The 27797-nt window shown below is 36.6% G+C and overlaps 1 protein-coding gene across 1 annotated transcript in view; it reads left to right on the forward strand.

Annotated features, from left to right (window-relative positions):
- The window catches only part of LOC150091222 (neuroglian-like), a 447266-nt gene that overhangs the window by 198093 nt on the left and 221376 nt on the right, over positions 1-27797 (forward strand). Inside the window, exons 7-8 of the mRNA XM_090374775.1 lie at positions 4441-4628; positions 15248-15379. Of these exons, the coding sequence (XP_090230901.1) occupies positions 4441-4628; positions 15248-15379 (320 nt within the window). The remainder of the gene's footprint in view (positions 1-4440; positions 4629-15247; positions 15380-27797) is intronic.

Consider the following 27797-nt stretch of genomic DNA (forward strand, 5'->3'; position numbering starts at 1 on the left):
TAGAAGTGTCAGCAGCAACTGCTTGTGTTTCACCAAACTTCCATTTTATGAAGAACTGAGAACAAGCTGTCTTTTTCTGGTAACATTAACGTAATGTTTGTTCTTCATGCATGCAAGTGACCAATCGTTAGATAATAGGAATGGTCTATGGATGATTGATCTACTAATGGTCTACAGATATTGAATGATCAACCAATATCCATAGGCCATTCTTATTATCCGACGATTGGTCGCTTATACACATGTGAGAAAAAAAAACATTACAACATAAGGAATGAAGAGAATAATCGTCCCTTATTCATTAAGCCTTTTCGACCCCTAAATTTTAATTTTAATGTCAATCTACAGGAACAAAGAGAAGAATCGCTCCATATTTATTAAGCTTTTTAGACCTTCAAAATTTAATTTTAATGTCAATCTATGTAATGGTTTCCTTGCTGGCAGCGGTATGGTGTTTGAAGACAGACGTTGGGTTGAGCGCTCAATATCAAGAACGAGGGGTCTGAACACTACTGTTCTGACAGCGAGAAAGATGTCTCACATTTTTGTAAAATTTATATTGCCATCACAATGAATTGTTAGCACGTTGGACCAGGAGAGTTGGTTGGAAAAGAAGCATCCTATATCAAACATAAAGGTAATCCCTGTTGTTTTCATAATACAGATATGTGAACACCTGAATTTTCTTAATATGAAACTAGAAGGATGAGACAAACTTGTCAGTGAATTGTATTATAATGTCAAAGCATTTGAAACAAAACTGGAGTTATTTAAAAGTCAACTACTTCAGAATAAATTTTCACATTTTCCATGTTGCAATAATTTATATAAAAATATGCCTAACTGTAATTTTTCTGCTGAAAATTTTGTTCAAAATGTAGTTTGTTGCAGGAAAATTTTGCAGATAGATTTTCTGATTTTAAAAATAATTCAAAGGTGTTTGAACTTTTTCAAAATCTGTTTTACATACCTGTCAATAATGTTGATGAGAATTTACAATTAGAGTTGGTAGATCTTCTGTGCATTGAATACAATATTTAAAAATGAAAATCCACTTGAGTTTTATTCAACATTATCTGAGTCAGATTATCCAAAAATTAAAAATTTTGCAAGAAAGGTTACATCAATTTTTGGAAGTACAAGTATATGTGAGCAGACCATTTCAAAAACGAAATATGTAAAATCAAAAATATGATCACGTCTAAGTGACCTGCATTTACATGACTTTTTAAGAATTGGAACTAGTATTTTAAAACCTGATATTACGAAACTTAGTCGCACTCTGCAACCACATTCGGCGCCTCCGTAGCCAGGTGGGAAGGAGCAGCAGTGCGTAACACATGCTTCTTGATTAGATCGGGGTTCGATCCCGTCACCACCAAATACAGAGTATGCAGAAAGGTCAGGGAATGACCACCACATATTCCCGGAGCAGTATGGCCTTAGTTGCCAATGCTCCTAATAACAAACAAACAAAAACAACAGCAACCACATTCATCGCATTAATTATAATGTTGTTGTTGTATTATTAACTGTAGTTTTGTGATTAGCACAATAAATAAGTAATAATTAATTTTGTTGTATTACTGAGTGTATTTTTACGATTAGTACAATAAGTAAGCATTTGCTATTCATTTTTTAGTACAATAAGTAAGTAATAATTAAAATTTGATATAAACAAACTGGTATATTTTATATTACATATCCATTGATTTCTTTTTGAATCTGTAGATATAAGTAGGCATAAAATTTGTTTCTCTGCATAACTTTAATGTTATGCAGAGACTGTACTTTTCAGTAATTAAGAATTTTCTCTGGCCTGCCAAAAATTCATATGTGGCCTGCTTCTCTAAAAGTTTGAGACCCCTGGCCTAGAGAATGTGTGCAAAGAAACTAATAATAGTGGGCATGCAGCTTCACTGGTCAGTTTTTAGTGAGAAAAAAAATAAGAATTAATTTAAAATGGGAGACTTTAAAAACTTATTCTTAATTCTGATATCACATTGTATACTAAGATTAGAAGTAATAATCTTGCTATCAAAAAAAAAAAAAAAAAACCCTACCTACTGTACAGCCATATCTTGGGGTAACAAAGTTGGTTGAAAGTTATAATAGCACATTGCAAAAGCTAAAACTTCTGCTTCCCCACTCCCTGTGCTTTTTAACAAACACAACAAGTTAACTGTCTGCCCTGACCTTCCCCTCTTGGAATGGGTTTGGCAGTACAGCAGTTTTGCTGCTTCCATAGTAATAAGTTTGTTTTGACAAACATGCTGTAGGAAAAAACAAATTCTTTATGTCTAAACTTTTCCAGAGGAATACTAAAATTCACATTGATATAATTCTAATAGATACAAATTTTATGTCTTACTGTTTTTAGTGTATAAAATACACTAAATTTGCCAGATAATTGTTAAATTAAAAGTATGACACTGTATGTGTGGTCTCTTCAACTAAGGATTAACTAGATTAACACTTTAATATTGTACCATCCCCAGGGACTCACATCTGGTGAGTATGGGCTTGGCACACCCAGGGTCCTGAGCTGGATATCATCATTCTTCTCTTTCTTGGTGATTCCCTTCTACCTCTCTCTCTCTCTCTCTTTCTCTCTCTCTTTGGGTAATTCAGAATTTTTTTTTTTTTTTGCCTGGTGCAGCATAAGCCTCAGGCTTCCTTGCACCATATGGCTAATAACAATAATATACAAAAATTTCTGCTAACTGCAACAAGTTGAGTTTGCGAGGCACTTACCAGTGCCTATAACCAAGCCATAATTTATTAAACAAATTAAATAATGCAAAAAAAAAAAAAAAATAATAATAATAATAATAAAAATAAATAAATTACCAGGAGCCGATAAGCACTCAGAGAGAAGCACAAACAGTATAGAATTGTGAAAGAATTTTATACCAGTACACAAATCTCAAAACCAGATATCAACACCCACCCCCCCCATGATAAATAATAACACAAAAAAGAAAGTTTGGGAGGCTAACACTCAGCTGCTGTACATTCCCAAATGGTCATAGACTGCCTGTAGGAAACCAACCATTTTAAGCATGATTTTTAATTGGTTGTACAAGGGCATCGATAATTGGATTGCTTCTTACATTCTGGCATCATAGAAATACAATTGTTTCAGGACTCACAGAGACTGATAAGGAAACAGTTCTTTGTTTCCCCAACTCAAACTTATTTTTATTTTGTATTATTCATCTTGGAGTGGGTGTCAATATTTGCTTTTGGTATTTGTCTACGGGTATAAAGTATATCAAGTGTGTTATTCCAGACTGCACCTGTGGCTAAACTTTTATGGAATTTTGTACTGTTGTGCTTTTCTGGGTGAGTAGTAGTAATGGCAAATGATGCAAGAAAGCAAGCTTATATAGCATCAGCCAAAAAAAAAAAAAATCCCACTTCACCCATCCATACCCTCCAAGAATTTGTGTAGTTCTCATTTGAATTTATTCAACTCATCCACTTCCACAACAACAGATGGAAGCCTGTTCCAACAGTCAGCTACCCACTGGCTGAAATCAAACTACCACACATCTATCCTGCAACCATCCTTCCTCAACTTGAATTTATGCCCCATCATGTGTGTAGTCTCAGCAAGTGGAAGAATACCATTAACATTTGTCTTACTCAATCCAGTCAAGGCTTTAAACACCTCAGTCAGATCTCCCTGCAGGTGCCTGGTCTCAAGACTGCAATTTGTACAACTGAAGCCTTTCTAGGTAAGAGCACCCTTTTGTTCCCTTCACCTCTGCACTTTGGCATTGTTGAACACCTTTTCCAAAATTATTGATGTGAAAACTTTTATAGCAGCACCTAACAATGGAATGTAATGAAAATGTGAGACAAAAAAAGAAATGGCAAATATTTGTGTTGTTGCAGTCATATGACAAATACTTGTATTGTTGATCATACTATTCAAGAAGTGGCTACAATCAAATTGGTAATTAGGCTTTTGGCTTGGATTTTGCTAACCTCTTCCAAGCCAAGGATGTTTTCAAGGAAGATACACACAAATTTTTTTATTATTTTTTTTATTGTTTTATTGTGTTTTTCTAATGCAGTTTGACTAAATTCAAATGAATGCCACTCGAATTTTGTAAATCGGTTCACTAGAACTTGTGATATTTTACCAGTCACAAAAAATCCATCACATGCTCTAATCACACTGCTATTGGTGGGAGCACCTCTAGTGGAAGCCGCAGATGGCATCATTTCTGTGATGCATTTTTCATGACAGATCAGATTTACTTGGTTGTAGGTGTCCCCAAGGATGTTTCATATCAAAAAAAGTGGAATGTATAGAAAATGAATATTTTTGAGAAATTATAAAATATTCTAATAGAATAACATAATAGCTTTGTTCAGAAGTGCTTTTAGAATATTAAGCTGTTGATGTTAATCTTGTTGCTAATATTACAGGCCATTACCAGAGATAGTATGGCGGAAAAGAGGAGCAGACCTTGAATCTCGACGGTATACATATTCAAATTATGGGAAAACATTAGTTATTCATAGTACTGACTTCTCAGATGAAGGTACATATGAATGTGTGGCAAGTAATGGTGTTGGAACCCCACAGAATCATGCTATGTCAGTAGAAGTTCAATGTAAGTTTTCTGTTTTTTCTATTCATATATAATTATTATGCAATGATATATCTCCTCTTCCTCTACTTTAAAATGTGGGGAATAAGATATTCAATATTTAAAACATATATAATATTTTAAAATATAAATTCAAATTTTTAAAATGTAGAAGACTAGTTCTAGGTTGACCTGAAGTCATGAACTATAATAACAAAACACTCTTCATTGCAGATGGCAGGAATGCTACCCTAACCTGTACTCAAGCCCTTTGCACATGTGCATTAAAAGTAGTAGAAGACAGTGCCAAACTCTGTCACTCCTTGTGTTGGATGGCAATGTCATAAATTTGTGTAACAAATCTTCTGAAGTCTGTAAAGAAGCTGCTAATCTACCAATTCATGCACAGCTGATAGATGTCACAGTTGTGAACATTCATCACATGAAGTAGTTTATTTTGAAAAACAGATGAGTTACAGTGCATGATATTGCATCAGAAGTGTGTATCAGTATTGGAAGTGTGGAGGTAATAAATTATGGACAGTTATCGTTCACAACAGCATGCACATTCAACTAGAAGGTACATGCTGCTGTTTCTGCCAAACATCTGAACCATTTTAACTGGAATGAAATGTATTTCTGCAGTGAGCAGTGATACTTATGGAGAAACATGGATATTCTGCTTAACTACAGAATCACAGAACCAGTAAGGAATGGTACCACAGAAAATCCTTACCACCGTAAAAACTGAAGAGACAGCCTTTGACTGGTAAAAATCATAGCAGATGTCTTTTGGGATTCAGAAAGTCTGATTTTCTTGTTGATTTTCTACTATGTGCAATGCTTAATCTTTGGTATTATGGCAACTTGTTTCTCGATGCTGTGCATACAGAAGCTTGCACAGCATTCTTAAGTCATGCAAGAGATGAGGGCGCCTCTGTAGCCAGGTGGGCAGGAGCGGCAGTGCGTAGCACACGCTTCTTGATTAGACCGGGGTTTGAGCCCATGACCACCAAATACGGAGGATACGGAAAGGTCAGGGAATGACCACTGCATATCCCTGGAGCAATATGGCCTTAGTTGCTAATGCTCCTAAAAACCAAATAACAACAACAACAGCAAGAGATGAGCTGGAAAATTGTGAGAGGAATCATTCTGTTATAAAATGATTCCTCTGAAGCCTGAGGTTTATGCTGCATCAGCCAAAAAAAAATATCCTGTGTTACCCTGAGAGAGAGAGAGAGAGAGAGAGAGAGAGAGAGAGAGAGTCAAATGGTGATTTGCAGCAGTGATGCCAAAAAATATATTAGCATAGCAGAACAAGATGTTAAAAAAAATTACTAAATTTTGTGATTCTGATGTGTAAGTGTAAAAAGTAAAAGCCCTGGTCAACCTTGAATCATCTTTATAAATACAGGCAACCCCCCATATAACATGGTACTTCTACAACACAGTTTCCCTCTAACACGATTGGTAAATTGCGGCAATCCTCACACAACACGATACTTATATAACACAGTTTCGCTCTAACACGGTTAGAGAATTTCGATAAACCTTGCATAACAGGGCATTTTTGAGCTTTTGTATGGGGGGAACCTTGCTATTATGTTGGATGTAATTTTTCAGCATTTCCACTCTTTTTGAATCCCCGCTGTTTGACTCGTCAAAAAAAAATTATTGATACATCCCTGTATTTTTTTTCGTTGGGAAATCCCCGTGTTACATTCTATGCTGTTGAACTTTTAGAAGAATCTAGATTTCAAAGTTTTATTACTATTGAATAGCACATCGGGCCATCCAAAAGATTTAAGTCATCCAAACTTTGAAGTTGTTTTTACCACCACAGTTGTACTAGGTTAATACAACTTCTTTCATTCAGCCATTAGATGAAGGTATTATATCCACCTTTAAAACTCATTACATCAGAAAATCGTTATAATGGATTTGAAAAAAAATTATTCTGAATCTATTGAAGTAATGGAGGCATGAAAACATTTTTGAATTGTGCCAGAATCATAGCTTTATCGCTGAAAGAAGCAGAACCGTCAACGTTAAATGCATGTGGCAAAATGTATGGCCAAAGTCAGTTCATTCAGGAAATATGGTCGAACTGGTGTGTGATAGTAGAACTTGCTAATTCGGTAGGAGGGGAAGGTTTTGATGATATGACTACTGAAGCCCTCGTGGGTAGCGCAGTTGATAGAATCTTCCTCCTCCCCACACCGGGTGGAAAAGACCTGAGGTCAAATTCCGTTGATGATGGAAGGAATTTTTATGGATATTTTTCACAATGTGGCTGAGTTAGTCAGTCTCAAATGAAGGTAGCATGGTTTTTTGCCAGGAAACTCAGGTTTTTTTGTCCAGCAAAACAGAAAATTGACCTCAGGACATACACAATTTATAGACAATATACACAGAGTAACATGGCCTTAATCGCCTATGCTCCTAAAAAAATTAAAAAAAAAAGATATTATTACTGAAGACATTCCAAAAATTACTGGTAGAAAAAAAAAAGGCTGGCGAAGTGGATTTGGTGGAAATGGCATCAGAGGTAAAACCAAATCAATTCAGAGGATGATAGCGCAGATGAAGGTTCTAAATTTCCAAATTTTACACTAAAAAGCATACAGGAAGGCATAAAGTTAGCCGAGCAGTTAGAATTTATTTATTTATTTTTTTAATGCAGATTCTTGAATGAAAGGAGCCCAAAATTCAAAAGGGAGATTCAAAAATGTTTAGTTCCATACGATGAAATTCACAAATATTTATCAAACAAAAGCAAACAAACCCAGATTACTGATTTTTTAAAGAGAGTAAAAGATGCATGAAATCTAGAATAGTGTATATTTGTTAGCTTTTGGAACATAACTCCCCTTTTTGTACTTTTTTCTTAGTCCAGTATAATATTGTTTCACAAAATACGGCATTTTATAGGAACCTAACTACTGTGTTATACGAGGGTTACCTGTATAATTTTTATGAAGATGGTTTAAGTAAGCTAAATTAAATTCATTTTACTATCCTGGTTTATATAGTCATTATAAGCTTGCTTGGAAAAGGTTTTGCTGTACATTTTAGCCACTTTTGTGTGTTTGCACATCTTTTGCCTATGGGTGCAAAAGTTCCCGAAGTGCTTTGCACTTTCAAAAATTATCTATAGACTTAATAATACCAAAGAATTAATAATAAAAGTATTTTTGCTTACCCATTGTGCACATGTGATGTAAAACTAACATTTTGTAGGTTAGTGCATTAAATTACACATTTTTCAGGTCATTTATGGCAGATTGTATGTCTCTCTCTACAGTTCTAAAAATTTATGGTAGCAGGCGGCATTAATATTGTACTGACTTATAATTTTTGTTAAAAAATGCAGGATCTGTGAAATAGCTTGCTCGAACAACTCAGATGAAACAAGGACTTCATGCTTTTTCATTCTTCAGAGAATATAGTAGTAGTAGTAGTACTACTAGTAGTGGCATGTGATGCAAGAAAGCAAGTGTATGAACTTACGCAGCATCAGCAAAAAAAAAAAAAAAAAAAAAGAAAAAAAAAAAAAATACAAAACAAATTCCTCTAAATGTTTGTCCAGTTCCTCCTTAAATTTATTTAACCTATCAACTTCCACAACAACAAATGGAAGTTTGTTCCAGCAATTAACGACACGCTTGCTAAAGGCAAATTTCCACACATCTATTCTACATCTGTCTTTCCTTAATTTGAATTATGCCTTCTTAGGTTTGTAATATGAACAAGTGGAAGGATCCTATCAGAATTCAGCGTGCTCAACCCATTCAAGGCCTTATACACCTCAATCAGATCACTTTGCAGGTGCTTAGTCTCCAGCCACTGCAATTTGCAGAACTTAAACCTCTCTTGGTAAGAGGATCCCTTCATTCCCCTCACCAATCTTGTTGCCCTTCTCTGTACACGCTCAAGCAAATCTATATCCTTCCTAAAATGAGGCCTCCAGACCTGTACGCAGTACTCAAGGCGTGGCCTGACCATTGCCTTATACAGAGGGACAATCACCTCCTTTTACCTGCTAGCAAAATTTCTATATATCATTGACAAAACTCCATGACCTGCCCTGGCAGCCTGTCTGCATTGCTCAGAAAACTTCATATCTGACTGCACAATTACTCCCAGGTCTTTTTCATTTTCTACCACCTTAAGTGTAGTACCACACAGTTGGTACATTTCTCTGGGGTTACTTCTACCTATATGCAGTACTTTGCATTTGTCAAGGTTAAACTTCAGTTGCCACTTCTCAGCCCATCTGCCCAAATTTTCTAGATCCTGTTGCAGTAGCACACTGCCATTACTGTCATTAACAACCCTGCCAACCTTTGTATCATCTGCAAACTTCAACACTAAGCCTGATATACCTTCATTAGTATCATTGATATACAAAACAACAGTGGACCCAACACCAAACCCTGTGGGACTCCACTAATAACATTAGTCCACGAAGAGTAGCACCCATTGATTAACACCCTCTGTCTTCTCCCACTCAACCATCCTTTTATCCATTGTAGCAATTTAACCTTAATATAGAATGCATGGAACAAACTTGCTGTTTACTTGCCTCATATCCAAATCCTCAGTTAATATGACCTGAATTTAACCAAATGAAAGAGAAGTCTTCTCACTGATTTCTTGAGCGGTAATTAGTTGATCCAGTTGAATGATATTGCAGATCTCATTGATGTTGACCTGTGACTGCTTCTTTCTTCACATCAAATTGCCTTCATGAAATCTCTTTTTGAGATCACTTAAACTTTTTTTTTTATGATAGCATAATTTCCTTAAACTGAGGTATTTTATGCATTTCTGTGGCTGACTCACCAAGTTTCAAGAAAATATAATGTTTGTACATTCAAATTTCTTCATTTTCAGTGCACATAACAAATGAGAAAACAAGTGCTCATTCAAAGCAGATATCTGCTATTCTGTCACATAACACATTTAGCTACCATTATATGTTCAAGAACCATTATATGGATCACAAATTAGCAACACATACGACATACCCGATATCCTTCCTGATGAGGTAGAACATGCATTGAAGAAAAAGAAGAATCAGAGAGCCATGGGTGAAGATGAAGTTACTGTAGAGTTGTTAAAATTGGGAGCAAGAGATATGACACAAAAACTGGCAAGGCTCTTCACAAAATATGTTAGGAAAGGCGCGATGCCTAAGGAGTGAAATAATGCAATCATAATTTTCCAGTATAAGAAAGGAGAGAAATTGGAAATTATAGACCAATTAGCTTGTTTGCCCCCATCTACAAGTTGTTCACAAGGGCCATTACTAACAGATTAGAAAGAATACTTGACAAGAATAAACTGAAGGAACAAGCTGGCTTTAGGACAGGATTCTCAACTATGGATCACCTTCACATAATATTACAGATAATGGAGAAATCAACTGAATATAAAACATCATTATGCCTGGCATTTGTGAATTATGAAAAGGCATTAGACTCCATACAGCATAAGGAAATTTTTCAGGCACTGGAAAGATAAGGCATAGATACCCCATACATTATGATTTTGAAGAAAATATATGAGAATGCTACCACCTTTATTAGACTAGATAAAGACAATAGCAAATTTAAAATTGTTAAACGAGTTCGAGAAGGAGACAATATCTCCGAAGTTGTTTATTGTTGCCCTTGAAGCTTTCAGAAGATTGGAGAGTACCTAAACCATTTACGATTTGCAGATGACATTGTGATCATAAAGCCATAATCCCAAAGAATTAGAGCAAAATCTTAATCAGTTATGCAGAGTTAGTAAGGATTTCGAGCAAAAGATGAATATAGCTAAACAGAAGTATTGATGAACAAGTATGCCACAGAAAGGCAGATATTGTTGGGATATCAGAGACATCATGTCACACAGACATAAGCAGTGCAGAACTTGAATTTCGGGAGTACAATGTGTAGAGAAAGGATAGACAGAACAGGAAGGGAGGAGGGGTTATGCTGTTAGTTAGAAACATAAAATCTAAGGAAGTGCATCCAATTGATATGGGTGGACCAAACACCAAAGTGCACCAAACAGACTCAACAATGTTGAGTCTTTTTGGTGTGACATAAGCACTTGGAAAGGAAAAATGAGAGTAGGTGTGTGTTATAGGCCTAATGAATCTGATGAGTATAATGAGCAATTGTGCAGAGAAATAGTATAGTGGGCCAGTAAATTAGAGTGTCTTATAATGGGGGATTTTAATTTCCCGGATATTGACTGGAATTTGTGGGTTGGTCACTCACACACACTAGCAGGGCTTTTGTGGATTTATTGGATGATTTTTTTTTTTTTTTCTACAGCAGCATGTTTGGGAGCCAACTAGAGAGAGTAATACTCTTGATCTGATTCATGCATCAAGAATCTGCAGATAAAGGAACCACTAGGTGGCAGTGATCACAGCGTGCTGAAGTGGGATTTACTCAAAGAGGTAACTACCATCAAGGGTAAAGGGAAGGGTTTTTGCTTTCGTAAAGGTGACTACAGTGGTCTGAGACAGTATTTAAATTCTATACGGTGGAACCAACTGATGATGTTACCAACAGCAAATTCAAAATGGGAAGCATTCAAAGAATTAATCTTGGAAGCTACTAGGCTTTTCATACCAACAAAGAATTATTGTTCAAGATTTAGGCCTAAATAGATGTGAGATGAACTAATTAGACATGTGACAGAGAAGAAAAATTCTTGGGATACATATAAATTAACATGTGACACAGAAGCCTATAATAGATATAAGCTGGTCTGTAACCAAGTTAAAAAGGAGGTTAGGCAGGCAAAGGCAGATTACGAGAAATCTTTGGCAAAGGATGCAAAGAAAAACAGCAAAGAGTTCTTTACTTACATAAACTCTAGAAGGAAGGGGATGAGTCAGATTGGTCCACTTGATATCAATGGTTCAACTGTTGATGATCCTGCTCAGGTAGCTGACAAACTAAATAAATATTTTGCATCGACTTTCACACAATGAGGAGTTATTCAGGGAGGGGAATGCCAGAGGTGTATTCAACTCTGGCAGTAAGATAGATAATCTTGTAATAACTGAGAGTAAAGTGGAGGAGAAATGGTTGAAGATAAACACAAGAAAGGCACCTGGGGTGGATGGGATCTATCCAGTTATATTAAAGGAGGCAGCAAAGGAAGTAAGCAAACCCTTAGCCATAATTATGAGAGCTTGTTTGGATTCAGGGGAGGTACTCCTAGACTGGAGATGTGCAAATGTGACCCCAATCCACAAAGGGGAATCAAAGGGAGACACAGGTAATTACAGACCTGTTAGTTTAACTTCTGTTCCAAGGAAATTAATGGAGGCACTAGTTAAAGAAGCATTGCAGGATCATCTAGACAAGACTTCAGTTATAGCTCGGACACATTATGGGTTTGTAAAGGAGAAGTCTTCTCTGACAAATTTGATTGGATACTATGATGTAGTCACAAAGGAACTGAATGCAAAGAATAACTTTGATATCATATATTTGGATCTTAGAAAAGCCTTTGACACTGTTGCACTTGGAAGACTGCTGCACAAATTGGAGCAGTGTGGCATTGGAGGCAAATTGCTGCTATGAATAAAAGGATGGTTGAGTGGGAGAAGACAGAGAGTGGTAATCAATGGACACTGGTCTTTGTGGACTAATGTTTTTAGTGGAGTCCCTCATGGTTCAGTGTTGGGTCCATTGTTGTTTTCTGTGTTTATAAATGATATTGATGATGGCATATCAGGCTTAATGTCCAAGTTTGCAGATGATACAAAGGTTGGCAGGGTTGTTAATGACACTAATGACAGTACACTGCTGCAACATGATCTAGAAAAGTTGAGGAGATGGGCTGAGAGGTGGCAAATGAAGTTTAACATTGAGAAATGTATAGTACTACATATATGAAGCAGTAATCCCAGAGTAACGTACCAATTCTGTGGTACCACACTGGCAGTGGTAAAGAATGAAAAGCACCTGGGGGTAATCGTGCAGGCAGATATAAAGTTTTCTGAGCAGTGGAGATGGTCTGCAAGAGTAGCTCATGGTGTCTTGTCAATGATATACAGGAATTTTTGTAGCAGGGATAAGGAGGTGATTATCCCCTTGTATAAGGCTATGGTCAGGCGACACCTTGAGAACTGTATACAGGTCTGCAGGCCTCATTTTAAGAAGGATGTAGAGCTGTTGGAATGAGTACAGAGAAGGGCAACCACATTAGTGAATGGAACAAAGGGTTGCTCTTATGAAGAAATGCTTAAGCTTTGTAAATTACAGTGTCTGGAGACTAGGCACCTGCGAGGTGATCTGATTGAGGTGTATAAAGCCTTGAATGGTTTGAGCATGCTCAGTGTGGATGGGATTCTTCCTCTTGCTCAGAATAATCACCTGAGAAGGCATAAATTCAAATTGAGAAAAGATGGTTGTAGGATAGATGTGCGCAGTTTGCATTTAGCCAGCGGGTGGCTGATTGTTGGAACAAACTTCCATCTGTCGTTGTAGAAGTTGATAGCTTAAATAGATTCAAGGCAGAGCTTGACAAACATTTGGAGCGAGTGGATGGATGAAATAAGGGGTTTTTTTTTTTTTTTGGCTGATGCTATATAACTTTCTTACTTGCATCATGTGCCTTTGCTAACGCTAACATTTTCACCACTATTGGCCATTTGTGCTGTGTACTAGCATCGAATCTGACATAGCTCTTAACGTAACACGTATTGTGGTGTGACACTGGGAGCAATCATGCAGTGTTGAACCATATGTGTTGAGCAGTTTATCTTCAACCTTTAGTGGTGAAAGTACATAGTGGCATAGTGTTTTGTGGAAGGCGCCACCGGTGGTTTCCCACATCTGCACCATAGTACTCTGTGAAGAATTTAGAGAATCTCTGTAAAAGCCAGAAAAAGTGTGGTGTCTGGTTTGTGACAGAGTTGTGCTGTGGTCTGTTGTTCTGTCTCTGGCTGCTTAGCCGCAAGGCCCCTAAGGGAACCCCACGTTGCCCGCCACCACCACTGGTAGGTGAGCCAGGCTGCCCATTATACTCTGGCTGGCCTCCGCCAGGGTTGCCTGAGCTTCCTGACGGAGACCAAAAAAAAAAAAAAAAAATATATATATATATATATATATATATATAGAAAATAAAAATAAATTAATAAAAATAAGTAAAAAAGTAATAGATTAAAAAAAAAAAAAAAAAAAGGGAGAGAGAGAGAGGGGCATAGAAGAATAGAGCACCTGCTATTCGCGGTATCTGTATTTTGCGATCGCCGATTTAATATAAAATGAAACCTAAAAAAATGTGAATTTTAAAGCGCCGTGAATATTTTCCGCCATAAAAAACATGGGCGTGGCTAAAATTATCTTTCCCGGTAAAAACAGCGCCCAGTGGGGGGGGGGTGACAAAATCACAAGCGTGGATGTTTCTCGCTAATCCTTGTTCAGTATGTGTTATGCGCTTGCCATGGGAAGTTTCGTCGTTTGTTTTTAATTTATATGTTTATAAATTGAATAAATTTATAAATTGATATGCTTACAAAAGTGATAAATCTACCGTTTTGCAGTGTAAAACAGACTTTTTCGAGTGTGTTAACGGAAGAAAGTGACTTTATTGTGGACAAGTTCTTTCTAACCCCTACAAAAATATGGCTACGAATAAAAAGAGAAATGTGAAAATATCAAAGAAGGTGATGACATTAGCGAATAAAATTGAGTTATTAGACAAAATTTCTAATGGTGAAAGTGTCTCCTCAGTGGCAAAACATTATAAAATCAATGAGTCAACGGTACGATCAATCAAGAAATCGGAAGAAAAAATCCGCCGTAGTGTCCGTGAAAACGCGCTAATTGCTTCAAAAATTTGCCCTGTAATTCGTGATGTTAAATTAGAAAAAAATGGAAAGGGCTTTAAGTCTGTGGATAGAAGACCGAACTCAAAATAAAATTCTGTTAAGTTCACTCATCATTCGCGAAAAGGCAAAACTCCTTTATCAATACTTTAGCGAAACTGGTGATAGACTGGCGGGATAAGGTTTTTAACTATAGCAAAGGTGCTGGTTTGAAAGATTTGTTTGAAATTTCTAATAAATATTACATTTAATATTAAATTGTTTCTTATTTTCATTTCGATGCCATATGCTTGCATTTAACTATGTACTGTCTATGTACATAGTCGTATTATGAAGGTACATATAATATATACATAGACAAAATTTTAGACTAGTTTTTCTTATATATTTCATACTTTGGAACGGAACCCCTTTATTACTACGGGAGCCATAACTCAGTATTCGCGTTTTCGGTATTCACGACATTCCTCAGGAACGTAACCCCCGCGAATAGAGGGGGTTTACTGTAGTGCCAAACTTTGTTTGGCTCAACCATGTAATTTTGTTTGTGTGTGCATTAACACATTTGTTACATTTTGTAATGAATGTTTTAGTGTATTTGTTATTATTGGGACAAACCACATGCCCCACAGATTTCTAGAATGCCCCTGTTAGGAATCACTGTAGGGAATTAGAAAAAAAAATTATAATTTTCACAACCCTAAAATTTTATATTTAAGAACTGTGCCAGTTTAGTGTTTGTGAAAGCTATTTGTTTGAATTTCAATTTTTGCAATTTTATTTTTTGTAGCTGCACCATATTGGATTATCTCTCCCAATAACACCAATGCAGCAGAAGATGAAGTAGTTAGTTTCCAGTGTAAAGCTGATGGCAGTCCTGAACCTAAGCTTGAGTGGTTTATCAATGGGAAACCTTTGAAAAGTAAGCAATGGTTTAATTATTATTGAGTTGTTCAAGCAATATGGAGAAAACGTTTACACTGAGTTTTGGAAAGAAAGATCCTTTAAAATTTTGACTTTAATAAATATTTCAGCATTAGAATTTTTTTGTTGGTGAGTTACAGTACAAAATATGCATTGGCATTATCCACTAACTATTTTTTTGTGTAGTATTGGGAAAATATTGTAATGTAAGGAAGCAATCTTATACATCTGCAAAAAAGAAACAAGACATCCCTGAACAAGTCACCAAAGACCTGTACCACAAAGTTCAGGATATTTGTGACATTTTTGAGACACGTGATTAGTCCTTCACAGCTGATATTGTAACAGTATTCATCAGACTTGTGAATTAATGTTTACCGTTTATTGAAGGAATTAACAAAGAGCTCAGTTATTTGTTGATTTGTTATTTTGTTTTTAGGAGCATTAGCAACTAAGGCCATATTGCTCCGGGAATATGTGGTGGTCATTCCTATTGACCTTTCCACATCCTCCGTATTTGGTGGTGATGGGCTCGAACACCGGTCTAATCAAGAAGCGTGTGCTATGCACTGCTGCTCCTTCCTACTTGGCTACGGAAGCGCCATTATTTGTTGAAAGAAACCTGTTCTGTTGTTGGAATGGGTAGAGTATGCCTGTAGCCAAAGCTATCATTAATGTTATGTCTGGGTGGAGATTTAAGGATTTTCTTTATCCTGCTGGACAACAACAACAATTTTTGTATACGGCTCTGTACATGGACTATACCACTATATCTCTTTATACCAAGGTCATTCAAACGAAAACTGCTAAAGTTAAAAGTTGCATCTTACAAACAATAGGGAAACTATAGGATAGCATATGAGTGATGACAGCATACCTTCTCCACTAAAGGCAATGCTTCTTTCAAATTGCTGACTTTATTTGGCTCATTAGCATATTGATGTATTTGTCATTTTTTCTCCTCTTTCTGGATGATGTTCCAGAATAATCCCTTTATATTACGAAAGTACAGCTAGTAACACCTTCCCCAGCTGATGCTTAGTACAGACTTTCTTCAATTGAGCTGAGCCTGTATGGTGCCACTTTGAACTTTTGCATTTGCTTTCTAGTGTATAACAGTACACCAAGGATTATTTATCTCTGGCCAATATGTTCTCAGAATGCATCTCCTCTGTGCTTGCATTATCCAAGAAGCACAGAACACATCCATTGTTGTTCCTTCAGTTCTTATGTTGAAACCCTCTCTCGCTTCCTCCCTCCCTACCTACAGTGAAGTATGTAACAGACAAAATCCTCCAAGCAGCAAAATTCCCTATACATCCAAAAACCATGGTCGAATGATACATGTAATATAGCAAAACAAGAAAAAGTGTGGAATATTTTCTGAAAGAACCCAAATACAAAAAAAAGCAAGAGCAAAATTTAGATTCATTACTAGAAAAGTGAGAAAGATTCCTGGATCTGGTTTGCATCGACAATTACTAGAAAAACAAACAGAACAGTTTGGAACAAAGATTTTATATGGGGTTAATTTTACATGTAATTTTGTTTAAAGGTGCAATGTTTTATGAATTGTAATGTAGAGACATTTGTGAAACAGAAGTTCGTAATAGAGACGTTCCACTTCCCCCTCCACTGTGTGTGTGTGTGTGTGTGTGTGTGTGTGTGTGTGTGTGTGTGTGTGTGTGTGTGTGTGTGTGTGTTGTTAGGATTCACTAGATTTTCCTCTAGACAGACAATATTCTGCATTTGTTATATTTTTTTGGATGCCATTTTTGAGACCATAATTAATGGTTATTTGTTTCTTTTTTTATGTATCAATATCAGTGAACTGTAGAAATCTTAATAATTTGAAGAAGAATGTATATGAGTTTTATAGTATTACTGAATGTTTTCATGATATACTGATAGAGGTTGGAAGGTAGTGCTGTTGATTTTCATTTTAGTTTCATAGTATATCTCAGCATGTGATATGTCTTCATTTTGGACAACAGATAACTTCACTGATGAGGAAAGCGTTCTTGCAATTCACATATACAAGTGCCCTTGGTTAGTAGTTTGATCTGTGCTAAGTTTGGCATTTGTGATTTCATTTGGATGAAAATTGTCTAAGTTAAAATTTTTACTTAAAATAAAAATTTATATTTAATTATATTCATATCTATAATTTTATAGCTCAAATATTTCATATCATTTGTGGAAATGATATATTTAACAAGGATTGTAATCTACAGTAGTCAGGGTAGTTTCATAGTCTAAATTTTCATTTGATAGGATATCTAGCAATTTTTTTAAGCAGTAATTCACACAGGTTGTTTTCAGTTTGCAAACACCATACAGTTGCATATATCTCTGTTATTCATGCAGAACAATGTATAATTTGGTTGACCTGTTGTTATATGGTCATGGCATATTATAAGAGATGTTAGAAGTTCCTACTTTTCTGTGCTAAAAACAGTCAGACTGATGATAATTTTCTGTAATGTAGTGAAACATATCTTGGGGAATGTGCAGTTAATTATTAGATGATATCCTTTAATTCTTCAGTCGAGTATGGTTTTTTCACAAATAACTGCTCTGATCACTTCCAGTTTATATCTATTTGTGTCAGTATGGTTTTTTCACAAATAACTGCTCTGATCACTTCCAGTTTATATCCATTTGTGTCAAGAAGTTGAGTAAATGTCAGTCAAGTTTCAGCATAATTTACTTGAACCATTGCTTTCAGAGAGTTTGTCAGAAGAACTACAAAAACCTTGTGCATCATCTTCTATATGGTTACATATGGAATATCCTGTCTTCTTTCTGCTCCACATGCATCAGTTCTGGTGCCAGCACTGGTATACATGACTGTAGTGGCAACATCCTCAACCCACTGTTAGTTGAGAGGTTTGCAACTTCTTCCTGGCTTCATTCTCAAACGTTCTTCTTCTTCTTCAAACTCTGTAATCAGTTTTCTGACACACTGTAGTGCTATTGTATTGCTGCTGCCGCCACATTGTTTCCATTCTGGTAGTAGAGCATGGTTCACAATTGAAGCATACTCTGATATTGTGAGATGCTTTGATTTCCAACACTGCAGTATCCTTATCTGTGGCATCTTATGCTTTCCATTGCACATTAATTTGCAACTAGAGTAGTATATGGAAATCTTTCACAGTGCAACTTCCCCCTATTTTTATCGTATTTCCTCCATTAGATTGTGCTCTAGACAGCTTTAAATATTGATACTTGAATTGTGGCCACCTACTGCAACCAGATATGTATATATATGCAATTCTATGGTTTCAACAACTTTAAAAAACCCCGAACAAGTAATACTATAAGTTAATCTCTGAAATATTTCATATATGGTTAATTTAAGAATAACTGTGGTTAATGTAAAATTACCATGGCACATGAATTAGACAAACAATTCTGTGTGTGATTTCCTTTTAAGCCAGAGCCTTACTTGTACAGGCTGTGTTATGTATTTGAAGGCAATTCTAGTATCACAGACTCATTTCTGTATACTAGATGCAGGGAGTTTGATTATCTGAAATAAAATTTTTGTGTTGATAGATGGAATTGGGTTGCTCAGGAAGTGAGCTGTTGCTCTAGAGCAAATTAAACTGGAGACTGCAGAGACTCAATATCTAGTGATAGTTTCAGAGGAGGGTTGTAATTCATAAACTATGCATTACAGCCCTCCTGATTCAGGCCCCAGATATAGATTGTTTAGAGCATTAGTTGTATATTACACTGGTGTGCAAAATTTAAGGACCAGTCAGGTTTTCACCTGTAGCTTCTCATAGGAGTGGCCTGGATATGGGAAAAGCATACCAAAGGAACCTCGTGAGGTACAGAAATGAGGAAGGAAACAACACAGACACAACAACGGAAATAAAATGGTACAGAGGAACTTTATTCAAATATAGCAACATAGCACTGGCTGCCATAATACAGATGCATCACTGCCAAAGATGAAACAAAGGGAAGAGGTGGTCCTCAGTAGGAGATATGGCCACCACAAATGCCGATGCAGGCTTCGCACTGCCTATCCAAACTTAGAACAATGTTGTTGATAAGTTCTTGTGGTAACATTGTCCATTCCGCTGTCACCGCCATCTTCAGTTGGTGAACATTTTCTGGTGGGTGTGGACGTGCTGCTAGGCATCTCCCCAGAGCGTTCCATATGTGTTCGATGGGATTTAGATTAGTATAATGGGCAGGCCAATCCATACAAACAATGTCCTCACTTTCCAAAAGCATATCAACAGCTGCAGTGCGATTGGGTGTGGCGTTGTCATCCATAAACACGAACTCGGGGCTAATGGCACCTCGGAACAGATGCACATGGGGAAGGATTACCTCAGTACAGTAGCATGCACTGGTTACAGTACCGCCTTCCAGTATCTGGAGGTGTATATGCCCATCCAAGATAATGCCTCCCCAGACTAGAACACCTCGACCGCCATATCGATCCCTTTCAGTGATGTTTGCGGGGTGATACTGTGTACCAACCTCTCGCCAGATTAGCTGACGTCCAGAATCACTGGGCGCCTCCGTAGCCAGGTGGGAAGGAGCAGCAGTGCATAGCACACGCTTCTTGATTAGACCGGGGTTCGAGCCCGTCACCACCAAATACGGAGAATGCGGAAAGGTCAGGGAATGACCACCGCATATCCCGGAGCAATATGGCCTTAGTTGCTAATGCTCCTAAAAACCAAATAACAAACCATAACAAACAAACCAGAATCGCTGCTGAGACTGAATCTACTCTTATCAGTAAAGAGTACCTTAAGTAAAGATTTTGTGGTTGTAACCTTTAGAAATAGTGTTGGTCCTTTGCACACCGGTGTAGTTGGTTGGAGATAGTTTTATTAGATGATTAAATTGTGAAGTAAACTGGAAATTTATTTTAAAATAAAGATGATGGAATAGAACCAGAGCATCCTTACCTTCCTAGTGCAACAGTTGACAGTGTAAATAATCGTTTGTTAGCTCTGAAGTGAATTAATGGAGTTTTGTTATACATAAAACATTAAGCCCACATTAATTGGGACTTAATTTAAAAGTATATGGTCATTCTGAGTTAGAGTAAAGTATAATTGTTTATATTTTTTCTGAGGTAGTGATTTTATGGTGTGAACAGTGTTAGTAATTTTAGGCTGGAGGGACTCTGTAAAGATTTTGGGTTAAGATTTTTGTCGGCATGAACAGATCACCCCAAATTCCCTCTGTTCAAATGCATGTTATCCCACATTTTGGATAACATGCATTTGAACAGAGGAAGTCAAGCATCCTTGCCATATCATTAAAGGAGCTTTGAGGGTTCAGAGAAACTGTTGGTAGTTTTGGGGAGGGGACAGGGGAAACATAAACATGGTCATGCTTGTACTTTCCTTGATTTGAGTGTGACTTCCAGAGTGCAACAGTAAATTGTGGATCTCACTGGTGACCAATCATTGATTAATTGTGTAAAAATATGTGATGAAACCAATTCAGAATAGACTGGGAACAACTGCACACCATGCTCCAGCATAGTTTATATTTGCTTATTGAATAATGGGTATACACAGAGTTAAACAGAGTTTGTAAAGTAATAGCAAGTCACACATGTGCAGTTACATCATTTGATTCAGATTGTGTGGGGCCAAAACTACTGTCTCTATTAGTGGAAGCAATAGATTTGTTTTATCTGGAAACAGAACTAGTGCAGGAGTAACTGAAGATAGACCCACTACACATGAAAGTGTGCATTAAAACCCTTTCACACAATGAACTCCATGCTACACAATTCAGCCTGAGATGTACAGGAAACAGTGGAGCATTTCAGACATTATACAGTGAGTGCTGCCAGTGTTCGCCAGTGTTTTCTGTTACACCTCAGGTGGAGTAGATGGAAATTGATCACTTGAAAGGCTGCTACTGTGTATTGGACCATAAAAGTTTTAACTATAAATAAAGCTAAGTGATTCCAATAGCAACTTTAAAATAATACACAGTTTTGTTACTTTGAAGTGAATTAAATTTTAAATGGTTAAAGAATTTGTAATGTAGTTTATTGAAGTGTAGAGCTTCTCCATACCTGCAGGAGACAAAATTTTAGGATACATTAATAAAAGTTTGAAACCTAGAGTATGTGAAAAATTAATTGAATTAATGAAAACTGTTTATTGCAAAGCTGACTGGCAATTGAACAAATGCTGATAGCTTATCTTGTTCATTCAAATAATTCTTAGTCATTGTATCCATTTACAGGTTTTTTAACCCGAATGCATGGTTACCTTATTGAGACAATGGTTCTAGCATACAAATTTCAAGACTGAACCTACATGTTGCTATAAAAAATTCAAGTCCCTGTTAGCTCTTTGGATTAATTTAATAAAATGGTTGCAGTGCAGCTGTGGTGGTTAAAAATTATATAAGACATCTTAATATATGTCTTAAATAATAGATTATACACATTAACACAGATGCTAAGTTGCATATTCTAATAAATCCTATATATATAATCCAATAATTAGTCCAAATATACAGGGTTTCTCAAAAAAACGCGACATAACTTCAGGAATGAGTTCCTCATATGTAGACAATAAAAATATTTTATATCAACATAGTTCCGGAAATGCTTGGTTCCCGAGTTATTAACCAGAATGTCTCATCTCCCGCAGGTGATTCCCTTCATCACAAGGTACTTCATTTTTTCATTCATTTATTAATTACACACAATATAGTCTCAACATTATGTACATAAAAGTATATACATGATTTATATACAAGATATATTTACATATAATTATATGCTCTGACAAACATTAAACTCTCGTGTGTGTGTGCAAGTGTGTTCTTATTCAGGGTAGCTCCCAGGCATAAGCCCAAATCTACCTTGAGAACTTGGGAATATATAGTCTTTACAAAGCAGTCCTTAAAAAGTATGTTAAATTATCTGAGTCTGATTTTACTGTAGTGCAATTCGCACTTATATCCCACACCCACTGGAGGTAGTGCAATACCAGTGAGTACCAGCAATCCTGTGCCCCGGGTTGCCCATACCAGGGAGCCAGCAGGGAAAAAAAAAATAAATAAAAAATAAAAAAATAATAATAATAAATAAAAAAAAAAAAAAATATATATATATATAATAAAACAACAATAATATTCAATAGTCTGGATGGCACAACTATAAACTTCAAAAATCACAGTTCAACTGAATATTTCCTCAGTTGCTGTTTCACATGCACTGGAATCTCCAAAACCAATAACGGTACTATCCAGCAATCTCCAGCTGTACGCCGTGGATAATTAGAACCTTTAGACCACCTGACCCGATGCAATGAATCAGATCCAGCACGGAAGAATCCAGAATGGAGTATTCATGATCGCAGCACAAAAGACAACTAACCAGAGCACCAGACCCAACACCATGACTCAGGTCCAGCACCCCAGCTGTAGAAACAAATAATGAAACTCCATGAAGACAATTAAGACACTAGGTTTACCTCTCTAGAAAGGCTCTGAGAACAGTTCTTCTTGCAAAAACAGCAGCTGAAAACTCCTGAAATAAATGAAAACTCCTGAAATTAGTGATTATATCGATAATTTTATGTCGGGAGTATGGTCTTCATACTTCCGACATAAAAAAATTACATGCATCCAAGTCTCCTGCTCGCCACATGTACAGAAAGGATCTGTCTCCAACCCTCTCTCATATAATTTGGCCCTAAGTGAGCCGTGTCCTGTTAACAAATAAGAAGTGTACATAGAAGGCGTAAACCAGGATGCCACGGTTTTTGCCAATCACAAGGTACTGACAGAATCTGGTGGTTTTCCATTCAGACCATGTACAGTCGGTCCTCGTATAACACGTGTTTACATTACACAAATTCGATCATACACGATTTATAAATAGGGGAACGTTATCTTATATAACACGAACCAAATTCGCTTATGCACGATTCGCCTTTGTGTTTACAAGAAATGGCAGTCGAACGCGGAACCACCCCAACCGAACGCAACACGATAGGAATGAAGAAGATTCTGAAAATGTATTTGTGTTTTATATCAGTGAAGGGAAAACACATTTCGCCATAATAACGTAAAAACCAACACAATTCCAGCTATCGATATAATCGCAAATGCAATTAGATCGAGTTTATAACAGATTCCACTAGCAGAAACAAAACTGGAAATTGTTTTTATTGTTTTATGGTAGTAACCCCCAGAAATGTGCTTTAGTAAAATGTGGGGTGTTAATAGTGTATCTCGGCCTTTACGGTGTTGTTTATTCAGTTGCTACATGTGCGCAGCTTTGTTTATGTGTATCAAGCGTGCCTCCTCGTTTTGTAATTGTGCATTATTCCCTAAAAATGAGTAAAATACTTAATTAAAAGGTGTGAAAAGGAAGCGTCCTGGCGAAGACACTGCAGATTCAGAGAGAGAGAAAAAAAAAAAAAGCAATATTGATAAACAGAGGTGGACTGGGTCAAAAATTCTTACCCGGGAAAATTTATAGTGGCCTCATACCACGGTTTATGGCTAAAATCACACCGGCCTCCGGCCCATCGGGGTTTCCCCGGTAAGGCTTATGGACAGTCCGCCACTGTCAATAGCGAAAAAAATATGAAACTGTGAAACGCTTTGAGCGAAATGAAAGACCATGTGATATTGCATGTGCTACAGACCTAAATGAGGCAATGCCGAGAATTACAAAGAATGCAGAGAAAATAAAAACAACTTTCATAGCAGGAACAACTCAAAGTGTAATTAAAATCCATTAGATTAAGACACAGAATTGGAAGAGATGGAACGGCTGTCATCTGTTTGGATAGAAAATCAAACAAAAAAACAAGTTTGCTTACGATAGAAGCAAAAGCATTAGCAATATTTTATTACGTAATAGTCGTAATAAAATACGTAAGCATTTTATTACGACTTGCCTATTATAATTTATACTTACGTATTATAAAATACGTAAGTATTTTATTACGACTATTTTATTTAATATAATAAATTTTTTACGAATAAAATACGTATTTTATTCGTAAAAAATACTTTTTTAGTATTAAAAATACTTTATTATAATATAATAAATAATAAAATATATATTATATTTTTTATTACGTATTTTAATCGTTATAAAATACGTAAGTATTTTATAATGATTAAAATTACCCGATTATTTATTGTGTTTGGCAATGTTTTGGTTCCAAATGTGTGTTCAATCTTGGGTGGTCGGCACCTAACCCCACTTTTCCCATAGGGCTTGTTGTTTATATTGCACGATTTTGCATTGCATGAGGGTTTCTAGGAACACAACTATCGTGCTATACGAGGACAGACTGTACTCAAATCAGGAGCAAGCAGATATGCACTTTATGTACGGTTTGGTGGATGGCAGTGCTCTGGAGGCTCGTCGTTTGTACCCCGAAAGGTTCCCAGAACAAAGATGTCCAGACAGGAAAACATTTAAAGGTATCTATCGCCGCCTTTGTGAACATGGGACCTTTACACCTCGAGCTGCTGACAGAGGATGACCAAGATCTACCACTCCTGAAGTAGAGGAGATTTTGGATGTTGTGCATGCCACTCCTGGAATCGGCATACGCAGAATAGCAGTGCAACTGGCTGTTCAACGTTCGACTATTTGGAGAGTGTTGCGAGAACACCAGCTGTATCCTTGCCATTTGAAATGGGTACAGGCCTTGTCACCAGCAGATTACCCTGCTCGAGTAATGTTCTGCCAGTGGTTCTTGCAGCAGTGTGGTACAACTCCTCACTTTTCTGCCTTAGTGATATTCACAGCTGAAGCACAGTTCACACGAGACGGAATCCAAAACTTTCACAATCAGCATGTATGGGCTGAGGAAAACCCACATGCAATTCTTCTATCACATCACCAACAGCGGTTCAGCCTCAACCTCTGGGCTGGTGTTTTTGGTGATAAGTTAATTGGGCCCTATGTACTTCCAAACAAACTCACAGGGCAGGCATACAGAAACTTTCTGGAAAACAACATGCCTAATTTCTTGGACGGCACGCCACTGATCATTCGTCAACAAGCAAATGTCATGCACGATGGCGCTCCTGCACATTTCAGCCACCTAGCCCGCAATTACCTCAATCGAAGGTTTCCTGGTCAGTGGATAGGTAGAGGTAGGCCAACTGCCTGGCTTCCACGCTCACTGATTTAAACCCACTACATTTCTTCTTGTGGGGCCATTTAAAGTCATTGGTGTATTCGACTCCGATAGTTGATGTGGAAACTCTCCACAATTGAATTGTGGCAGGTTGTGAGACAATATGAAACATGCCAGAAATTTGGCATCGTCTTCGTGAGTCCACGAGACATCGATGTGAGGCCTGTATTCAGGCAGAAGGTGGACATTTTGAACAGTTACTATAAGGTGATGTGAACAGTTAAGTGTCATAGACAGACCTTAAAAACTCTGGAACCAAGCATTTCCAGAACTATATTGATATAAAATATTTTTATTGTCTACATATGAGGAACTCATTCCTGAAGTTATGCCGTGTATTTTTGAGACACCCTGTATATATAATCCAATAATTATTCCATCTGTAGCCTAATTTGTTTCTATGAATATTCAGTTCAACTATTGGTTTGTCAGTGGTATGGTTTGGCCATGCAGGTACTAGGCTTTCTGTCTTATTTTTCGCTTCATAAGGACCACCGCTATGCAAATCAATTGCATCGGCCGTTTAATGTTTGTATCATTCCGTTGTTGCATGGATTTGTTTAGCGTTTGAAATGCAGTGATTCCCTGACTATTATTGGCCTTGTGGTCCTCTGTCGAGATGGGGCATAATGGTCAGTCTATTTTATTTTATTTTATTTCATTTTATTAATTATTATTTTCAGTTTATTTTTGTCACGTAATGTTGTTAGTACATGTTTCCACTTTAGTGAGATTTCAAATAATTTGGAAACTGGTGTCTACTTGGGGGCGACACTAAATTTCTTTTGAATTGGCTTGAATTTTCTAAATTATTTGAGGAACGTTGCTTCAACATTACTTTCATCTTATTTAATTCTCCCCCCCCCCCGTCTGTTATTTTTGTTGTTTTATTTGGTTAAGTTCATTTTCACTCTACTGGTTTGCTATGCTTCTGGCATATATTGTATTTTAGTTTATATATATCTATATAGGCAGTGGTGGGATTCAGCCAGTTTGCACCGGTTCGGCAGAACTGATACCTAATTTTTTTTTGAGTTCGGCGAACTGGTTGTTAAAATGGCACTTGTGATCATGATTTGGACTGGGCAGCCACCCAACGTGGAAATCACAAATTTACATTCCTTACACTTTTTTAAAGTTCATCTATGCAACAGCGTATTCCAAGTGCCCCTAGTAATGTTTATTCAATCCATAGGTGAAAAAAATTAGATGGAACTATGCTTGTAATATTTATTTATTCATTTCATAAAACTCATTATACCTTTGATGAAATACCACATTTTTATTCCCTCGCATTTGTTACTTAAGTAAACAAACATATAACGTAAATAGAAAAAGTACCAAACAACCAGGGGTTGACACACTGTTGTTTGTTTCAGCTTTGTGTTACGCCCTAAATTCACACGAGATATTATGAGTGCATTGGTGTTCCCCGATCAATAACAACAATAGGAAACTAGGACACAACGAGCCAATAGAAATACAGATTTCAAGGGTTATCTTATCGCCCATTTCGGAAACTGTGGAAGAATGTTCTTCCATGTTGAAATCCTTATGCCAGTGTGCATGTGGTAATTAAGACGTTTTTATCACAACTTTCCTGTGACAAACAGGTTTGTCGTACACAATATTCTATCGTATTTAATCTGCATAGCCTATGCTATTTATTAATTCAGCAAGAAATTTTCGTTAAAGTGTTCATGTGTCAAAAGAATGGAAATCTTTTCAGATTGAGACATCAAGGAAAAATAAAGAGGTACAACAAGCTTCTCTAAGGAAAAAAATGAAAGAACATTTTTCATCAAAAGCCCATAACATTTGTAAAGAGAACTTAAAACAATGTGAGCTGGATTCAATAACTAAAGTAATAGATACGATGAATGAAAAATATTTAAGTGCTACTTGTAGAGTATTTAATACAGTTTACAGCCTAGAAAAAGATGTAAACCGTTTTCAGACATAGAAGATGAGATAGAAGTGCAAATTAAAAATGGATTAGATATGGGAATAGGATTACATTCTCGTAAAACTGCTGTGAAAGTAGTTGATTTCATTGCAAAGGAAATTAAAAAAGAAATATTTAATAAAATTATTGAAAATAATCTGAAAATATGTTTGATTATTGACGAAGCTTAAATGATATCCTGCAAACCAGTTATTATACTTTTCTTAAAAGTTGAGGATTCAGTTACATCACCAACAATTTTCGTTGAACTAGTTGAATTGGAAAAACAA

Source organism: Mastigoproctus giganteus, chromosome 1 (genome assembly GCF_048544385.1).
Source record: "Mastigoproctus giganteus isolate SK-2022 chromosome 1, ASM4854438v1, whole genome shotgun sequence".
In the NCBI taxonomy this organism is placed as follows: domain Eukaryota; kingdom Metazoa; phylum Arthropoda; class Arachnida; order Uropygi; family Thelyphonidae; genus Mastigoproctus; species Mastigoproctus giganteus.